General features: G+C 42.7%; 1 protein-coding gene and 1 long non-coding RNA gene across 2 annotated transcripts; both read left to right on the top strand.

Annotated features, from left to right (window-relative positions):
* Positions 1–5,996: 5,996 nt before the first annotated feature.
* LOC117514317 lies at positions 5,997–16,223 on the top strand. Its single transcript, XM_034174705.1, has 6 exons — positions 5,997–6,225; positions 8,912–9,267; positions 9,361–9,436; positions 10,402–10,480; positions 14,956–15,139; positions 15,263–16,223. Exons 2-6 carry the CDS (start codon positions 8,914–8,916, stop codon positions 15,866–15,868), a joined length of 1,299 nt encoding a protein of 432 aa, XP_034030596.1. The 5' UTR covers positions 5,997–6,225; positions 8,912–8,913; the 3' UTR covers positions 15,869–16,223.
* A 690-nt stretch (positions 16,224–16,913) lies between these two features.
* On the top strand, positions 16,914–19,363 carry LOC117514318. Its single transcript, XR_004561857.1, has 2 exons — positions 16,914–17,744; positions 17,781–19,363. It is a non-coding gene; the product is annotated as an uncharacterized LOC117514318 (long non-coding RNA).
* Positions 19,364–21,495: the final 2,132 nt, after the last annotated feature.

Below are 21,495 nucleotides of genomic sequence, written 5' to 3'. Positions count from 1 at the left end.
CAGTGACAGAATCAGAAGAATAGAAATCATTGCATGCATTATTTGTGTGAGACAGGTAATGATGATAATCATGTGTTTATGGTGTGTATATGCAGCGCTGCATGTTGTGAGCCGGGGTCATTGAGTACACTCTGTGGTAAAGCAGATGTGAAGCCTATAGTACATGGCCATTAATCACGGACATGAAAACCCACGGCTTCATAGTCAAATCTTTTTCACCCAATTTGATGTATTAGTGAGAGGAATGTAATAATACAGCTGTGAAGTTGTGTGTTTTAACGCTTTTTTACATCTTTCTTATTGTTGTGACATGCCTAATGTTGAGGTTACTAAGAGACTATAGGTTCTAATCCTCCATATCAAGAGATGTCACTGGAGCAAGGACACAGCCTATAGCGTGTGACGCGCAGAGCGGTCACCGGGTTCATGTGTATGTTGAATGTAGGGTGGGGGAAGGGAGGCGCCTTCTTTCCTAACTGCATGTAGACACACAGGCACCCACCACTCCTCATGCCATAGGCTGCTATTTTATGTCGAACTAGAAGGCCCTCACAGAACTCAGAACTCAGCCAAGGCCACATATGTTTGAGAAATATGTTCCAAATCAAATTCAAAGTAAGTTCCCTCATTTTCTTGGTGTAATATCCATCTTTTTCATTCGTTTTTCAGCTGCTTATCCGGGTCACAGTGGCGGCAGAGCAAGCAGCTCATCCTGCACTTCCCAATCCACCGCCAAATCCTTTAACTCTTCCCCGGGGATCCCAAGGTCTTCCCAACCCAGCTGGGAAATATGATTTCTCCGGCATGTTCTGGGTCTTCAGTTGGATGTGCCTGGAAGACCTCCTTACAGTGATGACCAGGGAACATCCTCACCAGTTGCCTGAACCACATCAACTTGCTCCTTTTGATGTGAAGAAAGATGCTTCTCCATGTGGGCTCACCACCTGCGGGTCGTCTGTACAGGTTCTGGTGCACTGCTCTGCTGGCAGTAGACAGGGGGCAAATGTCCACATGGATAATATCCATAAAAGTAAGACCCTTTGGCTGTTCACTTGTTTTCCACTCAGGGTCACCACAGCATATCCGAAGTGGACGTGCATGTTGAATTGGCACAAGTTTTATGCCGGATACACTTTCTGCTTCAACTCCACATTACATGGAAAAATGTGGCAGGGGTGGGGTTTCAACCGGGAACCTTCCACACTGAAACCAAGTGCACTAATCACTTCACCACCACTTCACCAAATTTCATCAGCATGCTGTCACAACATTTTGAGCTAAATCTTACTATGGGCAAAACATTCTTCTGGATCTCAGTTTCAGGATATATTCTGGATCACTTCCAAAACTGAATCACTTATTTCCCAGAACATTATTCATCTGCTCACCAAATTTAATCGAAATGTGTTCATTACCTTTTCAGTTATCCTGCTAAAAGACAAAGAAGCAAACAACACACTCGTGCTCTTTGCCAGAGGTAAAAAAAAAAAAAAAAAAAAAAACAGTAACACCCAATGTAATGATGACTGAGATTCAATGAAAGCATCTTAAAAATTTTAATTATCACAAGGTTTCTTTGTGTGAGACAGGTAGTGATGATGAGAATAATGTGTTTCTGGCGTGTATATGCTGCATGCTGTGAGCGGGGTTACTGAGTACACTCTGCGGAAAACGTGAAACCTACAGTTCATGGACATTAATCATAGCCCTTGAAAACAGGCGGCTCCACGGTCAAATTCTTTTCACCCAGTTTGACGTATCAGTGAGCGGAATGTAATAATTAATTGTTGTGACACATTTGTTTGGAAAAACCTGTTTTCTTCGTTATCTTCTGAGAATTTTATTTTAATTGTAGTCATTTTTGAGTAAAAGTGCAAGAAACAAATGATTAAATGACAGCTGCCCCTTTAATAGTAGTCCACATGGTATAACAGGTCAGCTCAAGCAATGGCGTTGTAATATCTTAATACCGCGGTCAACTTTAAGGACCCTGCAGGTGCTACAGGTTCGTGCCACAGAGCTGTTGATTATTGACTTTAACCTTGAAAGGCAGTGAAGGGCTTGACAGGGAAAGGAGGGAGGGAATGTATATACCAGCATTATTTGGTGATGAAAGGTGAAACTGATACTTGAACTGACAATAAGACGGCTGTTGTCACCGCAAAGTGACTGACTCTAAATGCCTGAGATGTTTTGGCGAAAGCGATGAAACTTTAGGTCTGCTATTCCAGTCAAAGTGATATGATCTGTGTTGTGATCTGTACCCTCATCCACATGTCAAAAACAGAAAGTGTGTCAGAGGGTCACAATCATTTGTGTTCACAGCTGACTCTGTCATCATGTGAAATGTCCTTAAAGTGGTCTTTCTTCTGAAAAGATCACGATGTCTGTCAGATATCCATCGCATTGCTATTAAAGGATAACTGACAGCTCTACTCACCTTTGCTGCATTTGTGCGAAAAATGTTTTCATTTAAGAACAAATGAATGAGTGAAAGGGCAACACCACCGGGCCCTATAAAAATCCATAAAAATTAGTCATGAAAAATGCTTGAAACCTACTTTCTAATGATCAGCTACCAAGTGTTTCAACAAGGTCTGAAGAAATACAGCCAGGTAAATGTATTTTTTCCTAATATACTGATTTATATTATGGTGAATTTGTTTACTGCTGAAGTTGCACATGTATTTCACATTGTGAGTGTTTTTTTCTATTGTTGTTGTACTTTTGGTGGTTATTATGACCTTGACTTGGGACTTGCTGATTCATGATTTGAGAGTGACTTGATGGTGACTTTGTCCCACCTGTGATATCCAGCATACCAAACAATAAAATAAAGCTAAAATCAGGCAATGTAAATAACATACTGTAGGTCCAACATAAAATAGGTGTAGATCCTCTCCAGTAAGTTGGACAAGGTAGAAGTAAGTTATTCCTTATAGGCGCTGACGCTCATTGGTGCCGGAGCTTATCTCAGGATTCCATAGAATCAAGCGTGTGAAAGCCTTCGACTCTCCCTGGATGGATCGCCAGTCTAATGCAGGTTACTTCCTTATCCGAGGCCAGTGCCCATTTACAGCGGACAGAAGGTCGAAGTGGCAGTTGTTTATTATTAGCTAAACCAGGTAACATACAGGTTAAAAATGTTACTGAACAATGTGTAGAGCATGTCGACACATAGATGCTGAACTCTCAGCTTATAATATATCACGCAGGCTGGCAGTGGCCTTAAAAAAAAGATTAATCTGCATTGTCCAAGTCCACCTAGCTGTACCAAATCAAATCAATTTTATTTATATAGCGCCAAATCACAACAAACAGCTGCCCCAAGGCGCTTTATATTGTAAGGCAAGGCCATACAATAATTACGGAAAAACCCCAACGGTCAAAATGACCCCCTGTGAGCAAGCACTTGGCAACAGTGGGAAGGAAAAACTCCCTTTTAACAGGAAGAAACCTCCAGCAGAACCAGGCTCAGGGAGGGGCAGTCTTCTGCTGGGACTGGTTGGGGCTGAGGGAGAGAACCAGGAAAAAGACATGCTGTGGAGGGGAGCAGAGATCAATCACTAATGATTAAATGCAGAGTGGTGCATACAGAGCAAAAAGAGAAAGAAACACTCAGTGCATCATTTGAACCCCCAAGCAGTCTAAGTCTATAGCAGCATAACTAAGGGATGGTTCAGGGTCACCCGATCCAGCCATAACTATAAGCTTTAGCAAAAAGGAAAGTTTTAAGCCTAATCTTAAAAGTAGAGAGGGTGTCTGTCTCCCTGATCTGAATTGGGAGCTGGTTCCACAGGAGAGGAGCCTGAAAGCTGAAGGCTCTCTCTCCCATTCTACTCTTACAAACCCTAGGAACTACAAGTAAGCCTGCAGTCTGAGAGCGAAGCGCTCTATTGGGGTGATATGGTACTATGAGGTCCCTAAGATAAGATGGGACCTGATTATTCAAAACCTTATAAGTAAGAAGAAGAATTTTAAATTCTATTCTAGAATTAACAGGAAGCCAATGAAGAGAGGCCAATATGGGTGAGATATGCTCTCTCCTTCTAGTCCCTGTCAGTACTCTAGCTGCAGCATTTTGAATTAACTGAAGGCTTTTCAGGGAACTTTTAGGACAACCTGATAATAATGAATTACAATAGTCCAGCCTAGAGGAAATAAATGCATGAATTAGTTTTTCAGCATCACTCTGAGACAAGACCTTTCTAATTTTAGAGATATTGCGCAAATGCAAAAAAGCAGTCCTACATATTTGTTTAATATGCGCATTGAATGACATATCCTGATCAAAAATGACTCCAAGATTTCTCACAGTATTACTAGAGGTCAGGGTAATGCCATCCAGAGTAAGGATCTGGTTAGACACCATGTTTCTAAGATTTGTGGGGCCAAGTACAATAACTTCAGTTTTATCTGAGTTTAAAAGCAGGAAATTAGAGGTCATCCATGTCTTTATGTCTGTAAGATAATCCTGCAGTTTAGCTAATTGGTGTGTGTCCTCTGGCTTCATGGATAGATAAAGCTGGGTATCATCTGCGTAACAATGAAAATTTAAGCAATGCCGTCTAATAATACTGCCTAAGGGAAACATGTATAAAGTGAATAAAATTGGTCCTAGCACAGAACCTTGTGGAACGCCATAATTAACCTTAGTCTGTGAAGATTCCCCATTTACATGAACAAATTGTAATCTATTAGATAAATATGATTCAAACCACTGCAGCGCAGTGCCTTTAATACCTATGGCATGCTCTAATATCTGTAATAAAATTTTATGGTCAACAGTATCAAAAGCAGCACTGAGGTCTAACAGAACAAGCACAGAGATGAGTCCACTGTCTGAGGCCATAAGAAGATCATTTGTAATCTTCACTAATGCTGTTTCTGTACTATGATGAATTCTAATACCTGACTGAAACTCTTCAAATAGATCATTCCTCTGCAGATGATCAGTTAGCTGTTTTACAACTACCCTTTCAAGAATTTTTGAGAGAAAAGGAAGGTTGGAGATTGGCCTATAATTAGCTAAGATAGCTGGGTCAAGTGATGGCTTTTTAAGTAATGGTTTAATTAATGCCACCAAGCATTAGGTGGGGAATACCCTGTGATGGATTGGTGTCCCATCCAGGGGGAGTCGTGGACTCTCATCCACTTCATGTTGTGGATTCTAAAGATACGCAATGGCCTGATTGGCCTCTGGGCCTGCCTCTTTAAAACTATGAACAGTGAAGGTGGATGGTGGATGATGAATGCCCAGCTGATGTTTACAGTACTAGTACTACCAGTCGTGACAGAGTGGCAAACCTGAGGTCAGTGTGAACTTGTAAGCCAGCACATCAATCTGATTATCATGTGCAGTATGAAACCACAATTGCTGTTCCAGAATCCGGCTTGGAGCTGTATAACTGGTGACTGTATGGTGACACCTCTCTACTAATGGTGGTTAAAGCATTTAATCCATTGCACTCTGCCAAACAGTACAAAAGGCTCTTCCTCTGGAAACCACAATCTCTCTGCATGCCAACAATCGATCTGCACTATGTAGCCAGCACATGCTCTGCATAATGTTTGACTTGTTTTTCTGCATGGATCGTCAGGTCTTTGATATTCAATCGATGTGCACGCCCGCCACATTTCGGGGGTGTGTTGTGCGTGCGTCCCAAACAATTCAAATCCAATCACTGATCAGTGAGCGCTCTTGCATAAGAAGTCTCGTTTGCTGAGGTGTTCATATTGTGCATGCATTTTGATATTTTGTGTGTGCGTGCGTGTACGTGTGTGTGTGCGCAGAAGCCGCATAAACGCTGTGCGTGTGTTTACGCACGTCGACTGTAGTAGAGCCGCCCTGCCCGGCACCAACAAACACACACGGGCGGCACATGAGTGGGCCGGCTCGTGAATGCCTGGGCAGGCGACCAATCAGCAACGAGTTTAGCCATCACTGGCTGGAAGGGTCAGCCAATAGCGTGCGCCGCCGTGGGGACTCGGGCCAATGGCTTGCGCGCAAACCGTGGGCACGTGGATCCGCGCACATGTTGACGCTCGTAAAGTGGAAACGGAGCCAGAGAGGGATGAACGGACCGGAGGAGAGCAATTGAGGCTGGGCTCGTCCACGCTGCTCCGGGAGTGTGTGCCGACGGATCCGTCCTATCAGAGCGCAGCTGGGAGCCGTTATAACGGCCGTTAGCGGCGCGGGAGCCTTTTACGTCACGTTACCAGCAGGTGAGAATCCGCTTTCTGTTTGTTTTCGGCATCAAGTTACCCCGAGTTGGCAGAAAAGCCCGAAGGAATTTCCCGTCCCGTTATGTCCTGTGTGTATTCTGGGCGCTGTTTGCTAAATACAGCCGGTATTCATTTAAATAAACCTTAACGGCTCTGAGAAGCGTTCGTTAAGTTTTTTTCTTGTCTTTTTTTTTAAATTTCAAATCAAATTTCTCTCCACCTCATCCGACCTGATTATTTGATGCCTCTTATCCATTTTATCGACTATCTGTTGGGGCTGGACTGATTCCAGCAGGGCTGTGCAAAATTCAGGAATTGAGAATTGTTATTCTGCATTCTGTTTGCTTCCTCAATTCGAAATGAAGGATTGAAGTGAAAATTCAATTTGCTTTCAGTTCAGTTCTGAATTTTGGACAGCCGTTTTCCACAGAAAACAGGACAATATGGTAATGTTTATTTAAAACAAATAAATATAGTTCTATTTATTCTTACTTTCTGACATTTCTTACAAAAATGTTTGGTTCTGAACGTTTTTACCTTATTTTCCTGATCTAAAATAACATGTAGCTTGTGACTGAAAATTCCTCCCTTTTGGTCAGAATATTTTTTTAGCGCACAGAAGTCAAATATAGGAGACTTGACTGTTTTAATTATTTATTTAATCTCCGCAGACTTGCACGGGATGGGCGGAGGTTTGTTTGTTTCTGTCCAAGACAACTCAGAGTATTGAAGACACTTCAGCCACATTTTGTGGCAGTTTAAGGGCTTTAGTGAAGGAGGACTGAAATAGTAAATATTGGTGGTGATCTGATCTACGTTAAAAAAAAATAAAAATAAAAAATCTCAGATAGCTTAAATTGATCTGTAAGATTCTTGCCTTGTGACACCATCACCTCTTTTTCCCTCATTTTTAAAATTGTAAGTGTATCTCTTTTATTTTTGATTTATGACATAATAAAGCTCTATAATCTCCATATTATCATCTTGCTTTTTTGGAGGAATACCTTTCTGCTACAGGATTTATATATTAAATATAGTCACACACCTTGTGCCAACTCTATTAAGTGTCATTGTCTTGTAGCAATCTGCCACTGGCTGTGCTTTGATTGACAGGTAATTCAGCCTTTTGCTTGTATGAATCGTCTTTTCAGCTTTAAGGGTGATATTTTAAATTCTGTTGCTTTGGTATCAATGGACGGTGATTATTTGGAAGAATAAGCTGCTGTAGAACACGTGAGGTACTTGTCATGCTCTGGGTGTAGACCTCACTGGCCACATACATTTCTTCTCTCTATATATCTTCATCAAAACACGTGTAACAGTTTGAACTGTTGGGCGGGGCAGGGGGGGGTGTCTTGCTCAAAGACTCTTCCTCACTCAGCGATCAACCCTTTGCCGACTGCAGTCGCCCCACAGTGTACGAGAAGAGGTGTGGAAAAAATGGACAAATACAACCCAATTAAGTTTGATTTCCCATAAAGTCAGGTGAGTGTGAACAAGCTGAACGTGTGGGTTTTAGTGGGGAACACAAGCCAGACATCTGATGCCTCATCAATGATGAAGCCATGTGTTTTCCACAGTGAGCAAGTGTGTTTAAAACGCTGCTATCTTAAGGACGTAAGTCCTTCCTGCTCGTTATTTCTTATTTTACAGCATTACGCCTGTGCAAGTATATTCATGGAACTCACTTATCTATCCCAGCAGTCGTAGGGTGTGAGGCAGGTACACATATAGACAAACAAACGGATTCACACCAACACGCACACCTACGGACAATTTAAAGTTTCTGATCCAACCTGCATGTCTTTGGATGTGGGAGGAAGCCGGAGCACCCGGAAACACGGACAGAACACGCAAACTCCACACAGAAAGGCCACAGGTGGGAATCGATCCTATGACCTTGTTGCTAGCCACTAAGCCACTGTGCTGCCCGCTATTCATGCAACTCTGCTAATTTAATAGCTACTCTGTGTTGGCGTGATCAGAGACCAGGAGGCGCGCAGAGATCACAGACTGAGATAGAAAGGAAGTGCACGAGAGGCAAGAGAGAGGCACAAGGTGCAGAATGTTAAAGACAAGGGTTTTTGTTTGTTTGTTTTAAAATGAGGAAGAAGAGGAGGTGTGGTCTGAGGAAGAGGAAGGAAAGAGGAGCACGGGGCCCGTGTGCGTAGAGAACAGGACGAGCTGAAGAGAGCATGGATGAGTGACATACAGAGACAAGGTTGTGTGTAAATGCAGTGGGGGGTGGGGTGGGGGGATGGAGAGCCGAGGAGGAGGAGCCAGATCGAGGAGGACCGGAGGGAAGAGAGACGGTCTCTGCGCTACAAGCCCCCATCCCCCTCACGTTTTACTCTGCTCTCCAGTCTCTCCTCAGTGGGAGCCAGACGTGTACAACCATTGTGTGCTTCCCGACTCCCCCAGACCCACTCTGCAGTCTGCACTGTGTTTTAAAGTAGGCCACTAGTAAATCCACCATCTTGACTTACTACGTTAGTGTTGTTTTTGCCCGTGAGGTGGATTAAACTGAATATTTGCAAAAGATCTTCGGGTGCCCTGTTTCTCACTTCTGTAACATTTTAGATTTTTTTCTGGGAGGTGGGGAGATTGTCCGGCCAAGCTCTTATTGTTTCTAAGCTGACAATATCATTTCTGTCCTAATGCACAAACTCTGCCGCTCCTCCACCAGTGATGCAGTCCCAGGGCAGCATTTCCTCCCAGCCCTCCTTCGATTCACTGAGCTCCGGCGACAGCCTCGTGTTCAGCGACTCTGAGCAGGCGGAGGACGACGCCGACGTCTTCCTGACGGACAGCTCCTCCTCCGTCATGATCAGCGGGACGGAGGGGGTCGCCGCTAACAGAGACAGGGGGTCAGAGAGCCCCGCGTCTCAGTGGACATGTGACGCCTTCAACAACAAAGAGGAAGAGGAGGAGCCTTACAGGTCAGAAGGCGGCGGAAAGGAGGCGGCGAGCATGGGTGCGGAGGTGGGAGATCCTGCACGTCAGACCCCAAAGTCCCAGGGAGACCTGCTGTTTGCTCAGAAGGTAAGGGGTGGCGGAGGGAAGTCCAGCGACTTGGTGACACGGCACAAGCTGGATAAAGTCTGAAGTCATTTGTCTTCTGTGTTTTTCTCCCAGTGTGCTGAGTTGCAGGGTTTTATCAGGCCTCTGCTGGAGCTGCTGAATGGACTGAAGAGGGGACGATTTGACCGTGGTAAACATCTTTACATCAGTGCCCACAGACCAGGATGAGTGCAGACTAGAAGCTGAGTTTGTCTGTGCATTTTTCTGAGATCTGCATGGTTTCAGTCCAGCACAGAAGCGCGCATGCCTCTAAGCAGCAGCTTGTATTGACTCGTCTTATCAATACAATCAAACTGTGAAGCGTGCCTGAGGTGCCAGTCACATAGCTGACTTAAGGCACCTTGACACTCACACGAATTTGATTCCCGCACTGGCATGCCAATGAGTAGACTTGTTGTAAACTGTGCACGGCTGCGTGACACTGTGCAAAGAAAAATTTGAAATGTTCAAAATTTCTGGCATGCATAAATTTCATACCACTTGCATGACCTAGTCGTGAACATTGCACAACCTATTCACAAACGCTGCGTGTCAATGCGCGTCATTGCGCGCAGGGCATCTTAACCTGGAATTAGATTATGATGAGATGTTACATCTATAATAAACATAACTTCACAGATACATTATCTAACTCATAAGAAGGAATGAAAATGCAACTGTTTTTCCAATCCATTCCAATATATATATTATAAATAATTACCTCTGAGACAAGAGTCCTAATGCATTCTCCACTGCATGACGCGCACGAGACAACCTGCAGGTGTAGATAATTTCTCTGTGATTCTGGGAGCGATGAGAGATGGTTTCATCTTCCAAGTTCTGAGAGCAAATGTGTCATTGGCTACAAGATGATATGGCACAGGCTTTATTTTATATAGAGTGGCGTCAAGCGGGACACATTGGCATGAGAAATTGTGCAGCAGTGCGGGGGTTAAATTAGTGCAAGTGTCAAGGTAGCTTTACCATCCAAGTTTAGTGACACCACAAATAAAAGTGCTGTTTGTCTGCCCGTGAGACAACATTTATGTCCAACTGTACTGATGACTTCTGGAAGTGTATCATCTTAAATCTATGAATTCTGTCTTTGATTGACAGGTTTGAGTAGTTTCCAGCAAAGTGTTGCCATGGATCGTATCCAGAGGATCGTCGGGGTTTTACAGCGACCCAGTTGTGGGTAAGATGTCGTCCACACGGCCTTACCCTGCTGGCCCTTATGTATACAGTGTTTCTGAAGGCATCTACATAAGTAAACGTAAAGGTAGGAGGCTGTTATGCAGGCATGAGGATCCCCTGTGGGGCTGCATGTAATCCCAGTTTGCAGGGCCGACGTCCTGCCACAGTTAACAGGGAGTGATAAGTAGGTTGTGTCAGTTCAGATGGACATAGTAGAGAAGCTTGAATCTTTGACTGGATTGGGTTGCTAGACGTGAGGACGTTTCGCTTCAAATCGCAGAAGCTTCCTCAGCTAAAATTCTTGCTCTGGTAGTCTGACTTCTGTCTTGACTCTTGTAGAGAAGACTCTTTCTTCTCTACAAGAGTCATCCTTGCATCAAGCAACCCAGTCCAGTCGAAGATTCAAGCTTCTCTACTATGGAAACCACCTGGACAACTGAGAGCCTACACAGAAACACTTCAGATGGACATTTTTAGAGTTCTTTGAAGATGTTTCAATCTTCATGCAGAAAAGCTTACCCAGGTCTAGTTGGAGTAGCTGACTGGTGAAGCTTTTTCCGGATGAAAAGTGAAACGTCTTCAAGGAACTAAACGAGTGCAGTTGATCTGACTCGGCCTACTTTGATACCATGACCTGGATGACTAAACCTCTTCGCAGACATCTCGGGATCCATGTGACATTTTCAGTGCCAGATAAGGTGCATTTCTTTGAATCAGTATAATTACATTTTGGCCAATCAGCATAAGTTCTTTACAGCAATCAGCAGTACACATTTTTTGGGGACAAAAACTGTAATAGTGGGGGGAAAATGCAAATCCCAGAAAAAGAGGGACTCTTCACACACTGACACGCAGTGTGATAACTGCAGATAACTACACTCAACAAAAATATAAATGCAACGCTTTTGGTTTTGCTCCCATTTTGTATGAGATGAACTCAAAGATCTAAAACTTTTTCCACATACACAATATCACCATTTCCCTCAAATATTGTTCACAAACCAGTCTAAATCTGTGATAGTGAGCACTTCTCCTTTGCTGAGATAATCCATCCCACCTCACAGGTGTGCCATATCAAGATGCTGATTAGACACCATGATTAGTGCACAGGTGTGCCTTAGACTGCCCACAATAAAAGGCCACTCTGAAAGGTGCAGTTTTATCACACAGCACAATGCCACAGATGTCGCAAGATTTGAGGGAGCGTGCAATTGGCATGCTGACAGCAGGAATGTCAACCAGAGCTGTTGCTCGTGTATTGAATGTTCATTTCTCTACCATAAGCCGTCTCCAAAGGCGTTTCAGAGAATTTGGCAGTACATCCAACCAGTTTCACAACCGCAGACCACGCGTAACCACACCAGCCCAGGACCTCCACATCCAGCATGTTCACCTCCAAGATCGTCTGAGACCAGCTACTCGGACAGCTGCTGAAACAATCGGTTTGCATAACCAAAGAATTTCTGCACAAACTGTCAGAAACCGTCTCAGGGAAGCTCATCTGCATGCTCGTCGTCCTCATCGGGGTCTCGACCTGACTCCAGTTCGTTGTCGTAACCAACTTGAGTGGGCAAATGCACACATTCACTGGCGTTTGGCACGTTGGAGAGGTGTTCTCTTCACGGATGAATCCTGATTCACACTGTTCAGGGCAGATGGCAGACAGCGTGTGTGGCGTCGTGTGGGTGAGCGGTTTTCTGATGTCAATGTTGTGGATCAAGTGGCCCATGGTGGCGGTGGGGTTATGGTATGGGCAGGCGTCTGTTATGGACGAAGAACACAGGTGCATTTTATTGATGGCATTTTGAATGCACAGAGATACCGTGACGAGATCCTGAGGCCCATTGTTGTGCCATACATCCAAGAACATCACCTCATGTTGCAGCAGGATAATGCACGGCCCCATGTTGCAAGGATCTGTACACAATTCTTGGAAGCTGAAAATGTCCCAGTTCTTGCGTGGCCGGCATACTCACCGGACATGTCACCCATTGAGCATGTTTGGGATGCTCTGGACCGGCGTATACGACAGCGTGTACCAGTTCCTGCCAATATCCAGCAGCTTCGCACAGCCATTGAAGAGGAGTGGACCAACATTCCACAGGCCACAATTGACAACCTGATCAACTCTATGCCAAGGAGATGTGTTGCACTGCATGAGGCAAATGGTGGTCACACCAGATACTGACTGGTATCCCCCCCCAATAAAACAAAACTGCACTTTTCAGAGTGGCCTTTTATTGTGGGCAGTCTAAGGCACACCTGTGCACTAATCATGGTGTCTAATCAGCATCTTGATATGGCACACCTGTGAGGTGGGATGGATTATCTCAGCAAAGGAGAAGTGCTCACTATCACAGATTTAGACTGGTTTGTGAACAATATTAGAGGGAAATGGTGATATTGTGTATGTGGAAAAAGTTTTAGATCTTTGAGTTCATCTCATACAAAATGGGAGCAAAACCAAAAGTGTTGCATTTATATTTTTGTTGAGTGTATATTAGTAAACACATTTATGTCACCATCATTTGAGGTGGCACAGTGTTTTTATGTGCTCGCTGTAGGGATTTATTTCCAGAATTACTGTGTGTTTTTGTAGTTATAAATGTGACACTGCCACCCAGTGGGCTTGCTAACATCCAGATAAGTGTTACTAAGAACGCAGCCATATGCGTGTCGCTGAACGTCACTGGTGCATGCTCACAAACACAACACAGATGAAGAAGTGTTAATAAAGCCACCATTGTACCCCCCCCCCCCCCCCCCCAAGTATCTCTTTATATTTGTTTATACATTAATTTTTGTTTGTTTTCCCCCCAGTTCTTCAGTTCTGGTGAGTGGTAAAATGTCTTAATGATTAAACTAGAATTTCAGCTGATTGTGAGCAAACTTCCTGATGTCACCTACTGACACTGTTCACTGATAATCTGTTGTTCCATGTTTTTTAAAAGTTCAGTCTTTCAGAGAAACATAATGTTGCAGAAACCTTTATTTAGACAAAACTGGCTAAATTTGGTGCAACAGTTGGTGTCTGGAAGGGCACCTGTCTGCAGAATTGGTACCAAACCATAAATAATGAGCTTGATGCATTAAATTTTGGGAAGGGCTTGTGTGTATCTCATACTATCAGTGGCATGAAGGGGTCACATTTAACCTGGTTAAAGAACCTAATCCATAACAAGGTGAAGAAAAGGGTTGAAGGGAGAGCGGGAAGTTCTTCAGAAATGTCAACGTCACAAAGACCAGGGGAAAGATAAGGATAAAGATTTTTTTTTTTTTTTTTAATTTAACCTTTATTTAACCAGGTTAGTCCCATTGAGCCAGGGGTGGCCAAGTTCGGTCTTCGAGAGCCACCTTCCTGACACTCTTAGTTGTCTCCCTGCTCCAACACACCTGAATCCAATGAAAGACTCATTAAAAGTCTGCTAACGAGTCTTTCATTGGATTCAGGTGTGTTGGAGCAGGGAGACAACTAAGAGTGTCAGGAAGGTGGCTCTCGAAGACCGAACTTGGCCACCCCTGCATTGAGCTCAAGACCGCTTTTGCAAGGGAGACCTGGGCAATTATAAAGTTTCCAATTCACGTAACCTGCATGTCTAAATGCCTTGCTACTATTCAGTAGGACCCCCTTTTGCCTTCAGAACTTCTTTAATTCTTTGGCGTGTAGATCCAGCAAGATGCAGGAAACATTCTTCAGAGATCTTGGTCCATATTGTCATCTGAAAGTTGCTGCATCATTACACTTCTACCATTCTGATGTGCTGATACAAGACCAGATGGATGCATGTGTTTATTTTGTTTACACCAAATTCTGACCCAATCATCTGAATGTTGCAGCAGAAACTGAGACTCATTAGAACAGAAAACAGTTTCCGGTCATACAGTGTGCAATTTTGGTGAGCCTGTGGCCACTCTCACCTCCGTTTCCTCTTCTTGGCCTGTAGAAGTGACACTAAGTATAATCTTCTACTGCTGTAGTCCATCTGCTTCACGGTTTGATGTGTGTTGACAAAGATGCTTGTCTGCATACACCGGTTTTGATGATGATTATTTGAATTACTGGTACTGGTGCCTTTCTATTGGTTTGAACCAGTCTGGTCTTTCTTCGAGCTGAACCAGTCTGGCTATTCTTCTGTGACCACAAAAGGCTTTTCCACCCAGAGAACCACCACTTGATGGAAGTTTCTTCTTTTTTGGACCATAGTCTGAAGACCATAGAGAAAATCCCCTTTCTTACCTATTCTGTTGCTATATATATATATATATATATATATATATATATATATATATATATATATATATATATATATATATAAAATCTACAGAGTTTCTACCATGAGATATTTGCTTTAATAACCAGTTGAAAAGGTGCACCTAATGAAGTGGCCAGTGTTTGTATATCGACTCCTCACTTAGTTTTTGACTTCCTTTCACTTTCTTAATTTTGTTGTTTTTGGTTTGTTTGTTTGTTTTTAGGGAAAAGTATCTGAACACTCTGCTGCAGGTGGAGATGATGCTGAAGCTCTGGTTTCCTCAGGTCCCTACTCACCCCGTCCCTGCTGCCTCGAGTGTTTCCACCTCGTCTGCTCGGCCCCTTCAAGATGCTTCCAGCTTCACACCACCACACAAGCACAGGAATCAGTTACATATTCCCGTAAAGGTGAGAAAAGGCATATCTGTGTATGCAAGCACGCACTTGCAAGCTAGCCGCACCACACCTCCATCACCTCCACAAAGTCATCACTACTTTCCATGATAAATGATTCTCCTACTCATTTTCCAGAAACGCAGACTCAGCTGGACAGGTACCGACTCCCCCACACCGTCTCCTGTGCTCCTCAGGTGCCCTCGTCTCAGCGGGAAACACCAAACAGAAAGACGGGAAAATGCGGAAGGAGATGGTCCTCCTACATCAGCGACGTCCAACGCAAACCGAAAGTCGCCACATGCTGTCAGTGACAGCCAGGTGAATGAAGACACAAAGGAAAAGGACTGTGACAGTGAGGAATTTGGCAAGCGGGCAAAATACAAAATAGGCCAAAGCTCGGAGCCGAGTTTGACATGGGTGCACATTGCCCCCATCCTGTCGCCGCGAAAGTCTTGTCCTTCACACGAGAGCACAGTCCTGGCAAGCAATAACGAAAACCAGCTTGCTGTCCTTCCACCTAGAAACATGGGAAGTCCAGCCATGCAAGACAGCTCCATCTCTTCTACTACACCGTACAGACACCCTAAAAATGTGAAGAAGCCAACCCGTTGCCAAAGCCAGCCTGCTGCTGGAGGACACAGCGAGGGCGAGACCAACGAGACCGCTCAGGGTCACAGCCATTGTCATCACATCACACTTCAGCCTTTGCCAAAGGTGTGTCCCACCCCTGTCAATACATGATGTATCAAAACGTGCACTTAACCGGCAAGCCTCGATTTGCTCGGCCGTTGAGCTGAAAGCTGCCGTGCGAAGAATAAGAAACGGTGACGGGATGTTATTGTACAGTAATTAAAGAAAAGGTGAGAGGGAAGAATGGTAGGTGCTTTAGATGTTGAAGATAAACAATAAATTACACACAACCTGTAATTAAGGCGGTGATTCTAATAATTATTTAAATAAATGAAAGAGATGCTGTGTTTATAGGAATCAAATCTGTGTTGATAATCAAAATTTTATGGTAATCCAAAAGTATACAGGTGGTTGTGGATTAGGAGAATCTGAGTGTGATTCATCCTCGTGTTTTTCTGTTTAAAAATCAAAACATTCATACACAGTGTTTGTCAGTTATTTCATTTGAAAGTAAAAAACAAAATGCTAAGAAAGCAGAACTCTAAATAACAAGACAAGAAAAATGAGACGGCTTTCTCCTCATAGGCTTTTCTCATATTCCCATTTTGGCGATTCCTGGAAGTTGCGTAACAATAAGACGAGAGCGGAAAGAAAGACGTGCAGCTTTGAAAGAACAGTGAGGGAGGAAAAAGTTTTGATATATTCAGGGAGAGCAGGAGATTATGTGTCCAGGAAGAGAACCAGGTATTCCAGGTATTGTGGTTTGGTGTAACACTTTTTTTTTTTTTTTTTTTTTGAGTTTTCCTAGAATGGACTCAAAGAAGACTGAACTAGAAGACACTCCGAGAGCACACATATATTGCATACAACTTCTTCTGGATCCTGAATATAAAAAATATGGTTTGATTCAGATTCTAAATAAAATTTCAAATTTTCTAGGATATTATCAGTCTTCTTACAGGTTTCAGCGACATCTGCTGACATAATTTTTTTTCTCTTGTTAAATGGTGCTATGTGCCAAATGTTCTTCTGAATCTCTGTTTCAGAATATATTCCGGGTCACCTCCAAAACTGAATCATGTTTTCTCAGACCATTATCTATCTGGTGACCAAATTTCATTGAAATCGATTCATTATTTTTTGAGTTATGCTGCTAATAGGCAAAAGACAGTAAAATGAAAACATTACATCCAGATAGACCTGCATTTTCAATATATATATATTTTTTTTAACAGAAAAACGAGAATAAAGCATGCTCTCGATTCAGGGGCTTATAATGTAGAACACAGAAAGCCCAAGGGCGATTAACAGACGATTGAATAATGACCAATGACGATGTTCAGAAATTTAGAAGAGCTCCACAGTATGAAAGCAATCAGATTATTCAGAGATGAGATTCAGCAAATGATGTTATTTGTAGGCCACATTCAAGTTTGATGGTTGATAAATTCATGTCTGTACTCAGTGAGTGCTTCAGAGGTTTTTGTTGAGGTGAATCTACTTAAGATTCAATTGACAATGAGTGACGCAAGGTCAATCTGAGCAAACCAAACATAATTTATAAGTTGTATACAGCGATAAGTTTGAAAACGTTTCAATTTTTGCATACCTGAGCAAGGACCTGAGCAACAAAGAGCGAGTAGTGATGATGAGTTTGTGAGCAGGACGTAGACTTATGTAAAACTCGATTCTCTGTCTCATGGATATGCAGCTCAGAAGGTCGCAGTTTGAAACCTTGTTTGTACCTTGAAGAACTGTAGAGAGTCCGAGAACGTGTCCATGTTGAACTGAGATATTCCATCATTGTGCCATGGTCTTGTTTTAACTGTGGTGGGAATTTCAAGATGTTTGAAAATTAATTGATCAATACTGACATACTACTGACATATTTTATTAATCCCTTTCATTTCTGGAGCGGCTGTAGCATTGTTGGGTCCTGAAAGTGCTAATCTTACATAAGGGCCTTGCTACGGTTGTTTTTGCACAGGTCACACAATGCGAGCTTGTAGAACAGGTAACGCAGTGGATAAAAGTGTGGGCTATCAATATGTAGACCTGGGTGCAGTTCCCGGTCATCTGTTTGTGTCCTTGGACAAGACACTTCATCTGCATAGTTTCAGAGCCTTGGCTGTGGTAGTATCCTGCTTTGGACAAGTGTTCTATCCAGGGGCAGTTGCAGACTTGAAACCATTTCACCTTGGCATACAAAGTTAAGCACCAACACCAAGGGGCTTCGGGGCCCAGAGAGGACCAACGTGATACAGTTCCGGCACATTACATCAAACTGTCTGCTAGATCACATTCAGGCTAAGTGTGATCTTCACACGCCAGTATGTCATGGTTTTAGACTGTGATCTTCTGGCATGCATATCCCCAGAGAGCGGACATGATTCTGAAGATGGCTGAAGGGTAACAGGAGTGTAGTGTTCGTTTAATTTGAGTGAAGAGGTGTGCAAAACAGGTGTGGCACGTTTAACAGGAAGGGTATGGTGCAGTTCAGTTTATCCTCATTAGAAGTGAGGCATCTGCAGGAAAAAAAAATGATTAAAACTCAACTGAAGTTTGCTGGTGATGTGAGAAACACGGTGTACAAAACACAACATGTAGTGTGTGTGTGTGTGTGTGGACTCTTTGGAGTAGAGAACAAATGATGTCAGCAAGCCACGAATGTAAACCAAGAGCTGTTTGGGCACTTGGCTGGCAGATCTGTGGCAATTCATCAAGAGGAGTGGCATCACACCCATCAGAGGTCACGGGACTTTTGCTGTCAGATGTTTGCATCTCATCTCCAACTGCAAACCAAGTGACAGTGAAAGTCACAAAGATCCAAGGATGACTTTGAAAGACCAGCCTGAGGAAAAACAAGATTCACTGCAAGACAAACGGCTGGAGTTTCATGCTTGATTTATTCATATACTGACTGACACTGCATTTATTTATTGTTTGTATTTATTCATGGGGCAGCTGAATTTTGCAGGCTATACGCCTGCATAATTTAGCCTACATTGCTAAGGTGATTGGGCAGGTGCTATTGATGGTTTGTGCGTTTTATTGCTTTCACAAGGAGGAAAAAAATAGAATGAAGTGAAAACTTACTAATGGACAGTTGGACTACTGTGCCTTTACCAAATAGGATGTGTTCAGAAAAAAAAAAACACCTACAGGATATCATGCTTTCAATGCATTTGTACTGCAATTTGATTGTTTGCTTGTATTTCACAAAACAAACCCTACACATTCAATCATGAAAGCGTACATGTAGTCAGTATTCAACTACTTCTAAAGTTCCAAGCAGCTTCAACACCAGCGGTATTATAAACTTTCCAATTTCCAACTATAACATTCTGATAGCTATGTTTCATCATAACTGCATACATCGCCAACTTTCCACATGATACAGCAGTGGCTACTATCATTTTTATTAGAGTGGACCCTTCCTGACCTGATAGTCTGAACTGCACTCGTAGCTCGTGCATTTTAAAACTTGAACAAACACAAACTGTAATGTAAGGGAGGCAATTATTGTACCACCCTCTACTGCTGCTACTGTATTCTAATTCCAATTCTGATTTCTAGGTTGGAGGAGATGCGCTCTTTATGTGAAAATCCACTCACAATATTCTTATCATTGTTGGCTGGGTTTTAGAAATTCAAATTTACTAATATTGATAATGTACTGTAAATATTTAACCTAAAAATATTTTTTTTAATTCATATGAGTGGTGAACTATTTACATAACCAGTAAACAGTGTTGCCAAAGTAACTTTGAAAAGTTACTTTATACAGTTATATTTTACAGTTACTTTATTAGTTACATTCAGCAGCTGCAGACAACTTGTCGGCAGCTACTGAATGTAACTAATCAAGTAACTCGTAACGAAACTTGGTTATTTTTAAGATTGAGTAATCTAACTTGGTTACTCAATTTTAAGAGTAACCAAGTTAGATTACTAGTTACCTTATTAGTTACATTACTTATTAGTTGCAAGTTGTCAGCAGCTTATAATAAAGTAATTGCATAAAGCTGCTTATGAAGTAACTGTATAAAGCAACTAAAAAAGTAACTTTTCAAAGTTACTTTGGCAACACTGCCAGTAAAACATTGATGGAAATACACATCCGACATCCAGCATGTGTGGACAGAGATACTGCCTGCCGAGGTTATGGAGTGTAAATGCTGTCAGTCACAGACCAATAGACCGGTTTGACTGGCCCAATTTTAAAAACTCTTTATCACGCAGGGCCCATTTCAGAAAACAAGCCGGAATTCATGCTAGCCTGAAGGGCCAGTGATGGCAAGCCTTACAGGACCATGTATGCACCAGGAGAGCTGCTCCTGGAGATCACATCTACCTGCTGCAACCACAGGTGATTAGTCAAGTCTGGTGTTTTTGATTGGCTCAGAGTACAGGTTACTTAATTAGCTGTGGGTGGAGCATGGAGAATTGGAAATCATGCAGGGTTGTTGATCTCCAGGAGCAGGCTTGGTGACCCTTGATGTTACCAGTAAATTTTGCTGAGTAAAATAGACTCTACCAGGACTACATTTGGTCCCCCTCGAAATAGTGTGAAATCAATTCTATCACAGTGTTAAATCTTCTCTATCAGTATAAATAATTCTTATTTGAGTCAGACAGCTTGATTTACCACTATGTGCTTATAGGGGAGGTTTGACAATTTTCAACCTAGGCTCGAATTGCAGATGTTTTGGGGTTCATCTTTTCAATCGGGACATATTGATTTAGAACACAAACGCTGTCATGGGCTAAATGGCTACGGCAAGTTTAAAACACTCAGTAAACTGCCTCTTGTCGGCACTGAAGAGGTGACAATGTCATTGGCAGTGTTTGGCAGCATGGAGAGGGTCTCAGTGGAGGTAAATATGTGCATACCTACCTCAGGAAATGTAAATATAATTTTTAGAATGACCAATTGTACAGTTAGCCGCTTACTTTAGGATCCTGGACCTCTGGCTGCACCATTCGCCATTGAGCCACAAGTTGATTGTCGATGAGCAAGTCGATCTTAACGAACATCTTAAAACGTGTATTTAAATTGCGTGAGGTAAATATACACACATTTGCCTCCATTAAAAACCCTCTCCATGCTGCCAGACATTTCTAATGGTAGTTTAACCTGTTCAGTGATGACAAGAACCAGTTTTCTGCATGTCTTTTTAGCTTGCCGCGTGCAATTACATTATATAGCTGGTTAGTCTGTGACAGCGTTTCCTTAAGTGCCGTGTGACTGGGCCATAAATCAGTATTGCACCGAATAGTTTTTACCTGAAGTGAAAGGATTACGCCCAAAACATCTAAAACCAGAGCCTTGGTTGGAAAAAAAACATCAAACTTTCCCTTTATTTAACACTAAGATTGAGCTGATTTGACACTGTATGTATAGAGTGGCAATAAATGTCGTGCCAGTCTATTTTACTCTGTGTACAAGACACTGACTCTCGATGGCGATCTCACCCCACTCTACTTTTTGTACAGTTGAGGTGTGACAGAGAAACCAATTGCACTTATTTTTCATTGTTTTTCATTTAAAAAAAAAAAAAGGTTTTCTACTACATAGACCAGCTCTGAGTGGTCAGAAATAACGTCTTGTTTCTTGTAGCTGCCTTTTTGTCCACTGTAAAAGCTGACTGTATGCTAGTTCCCCGGGCCTCCCTCTCTCACTCTACATCCTCGCCCTCTCTCCTTCATCTCCCACAATCCTGTTAGCATCTTACTTT

The sequence above is a fragment of the Thalassophryne amazonica genome, chromosome 7, assembly GCF_902500255.1.
Source record: "Thalassophryne amazonica chromosome 7, fThaAma1.1, whole genome shotgun sequence".
NCBI lineage: Eukaryota > Metazoa > Chordata > Actinopteri > Batrachoidiformes > Batrachoididae > Thalassophryne > Thalassophryne amazonica.
This window is presented reverse-complemented; position numbering and strand designations above follow the sequence as displayed.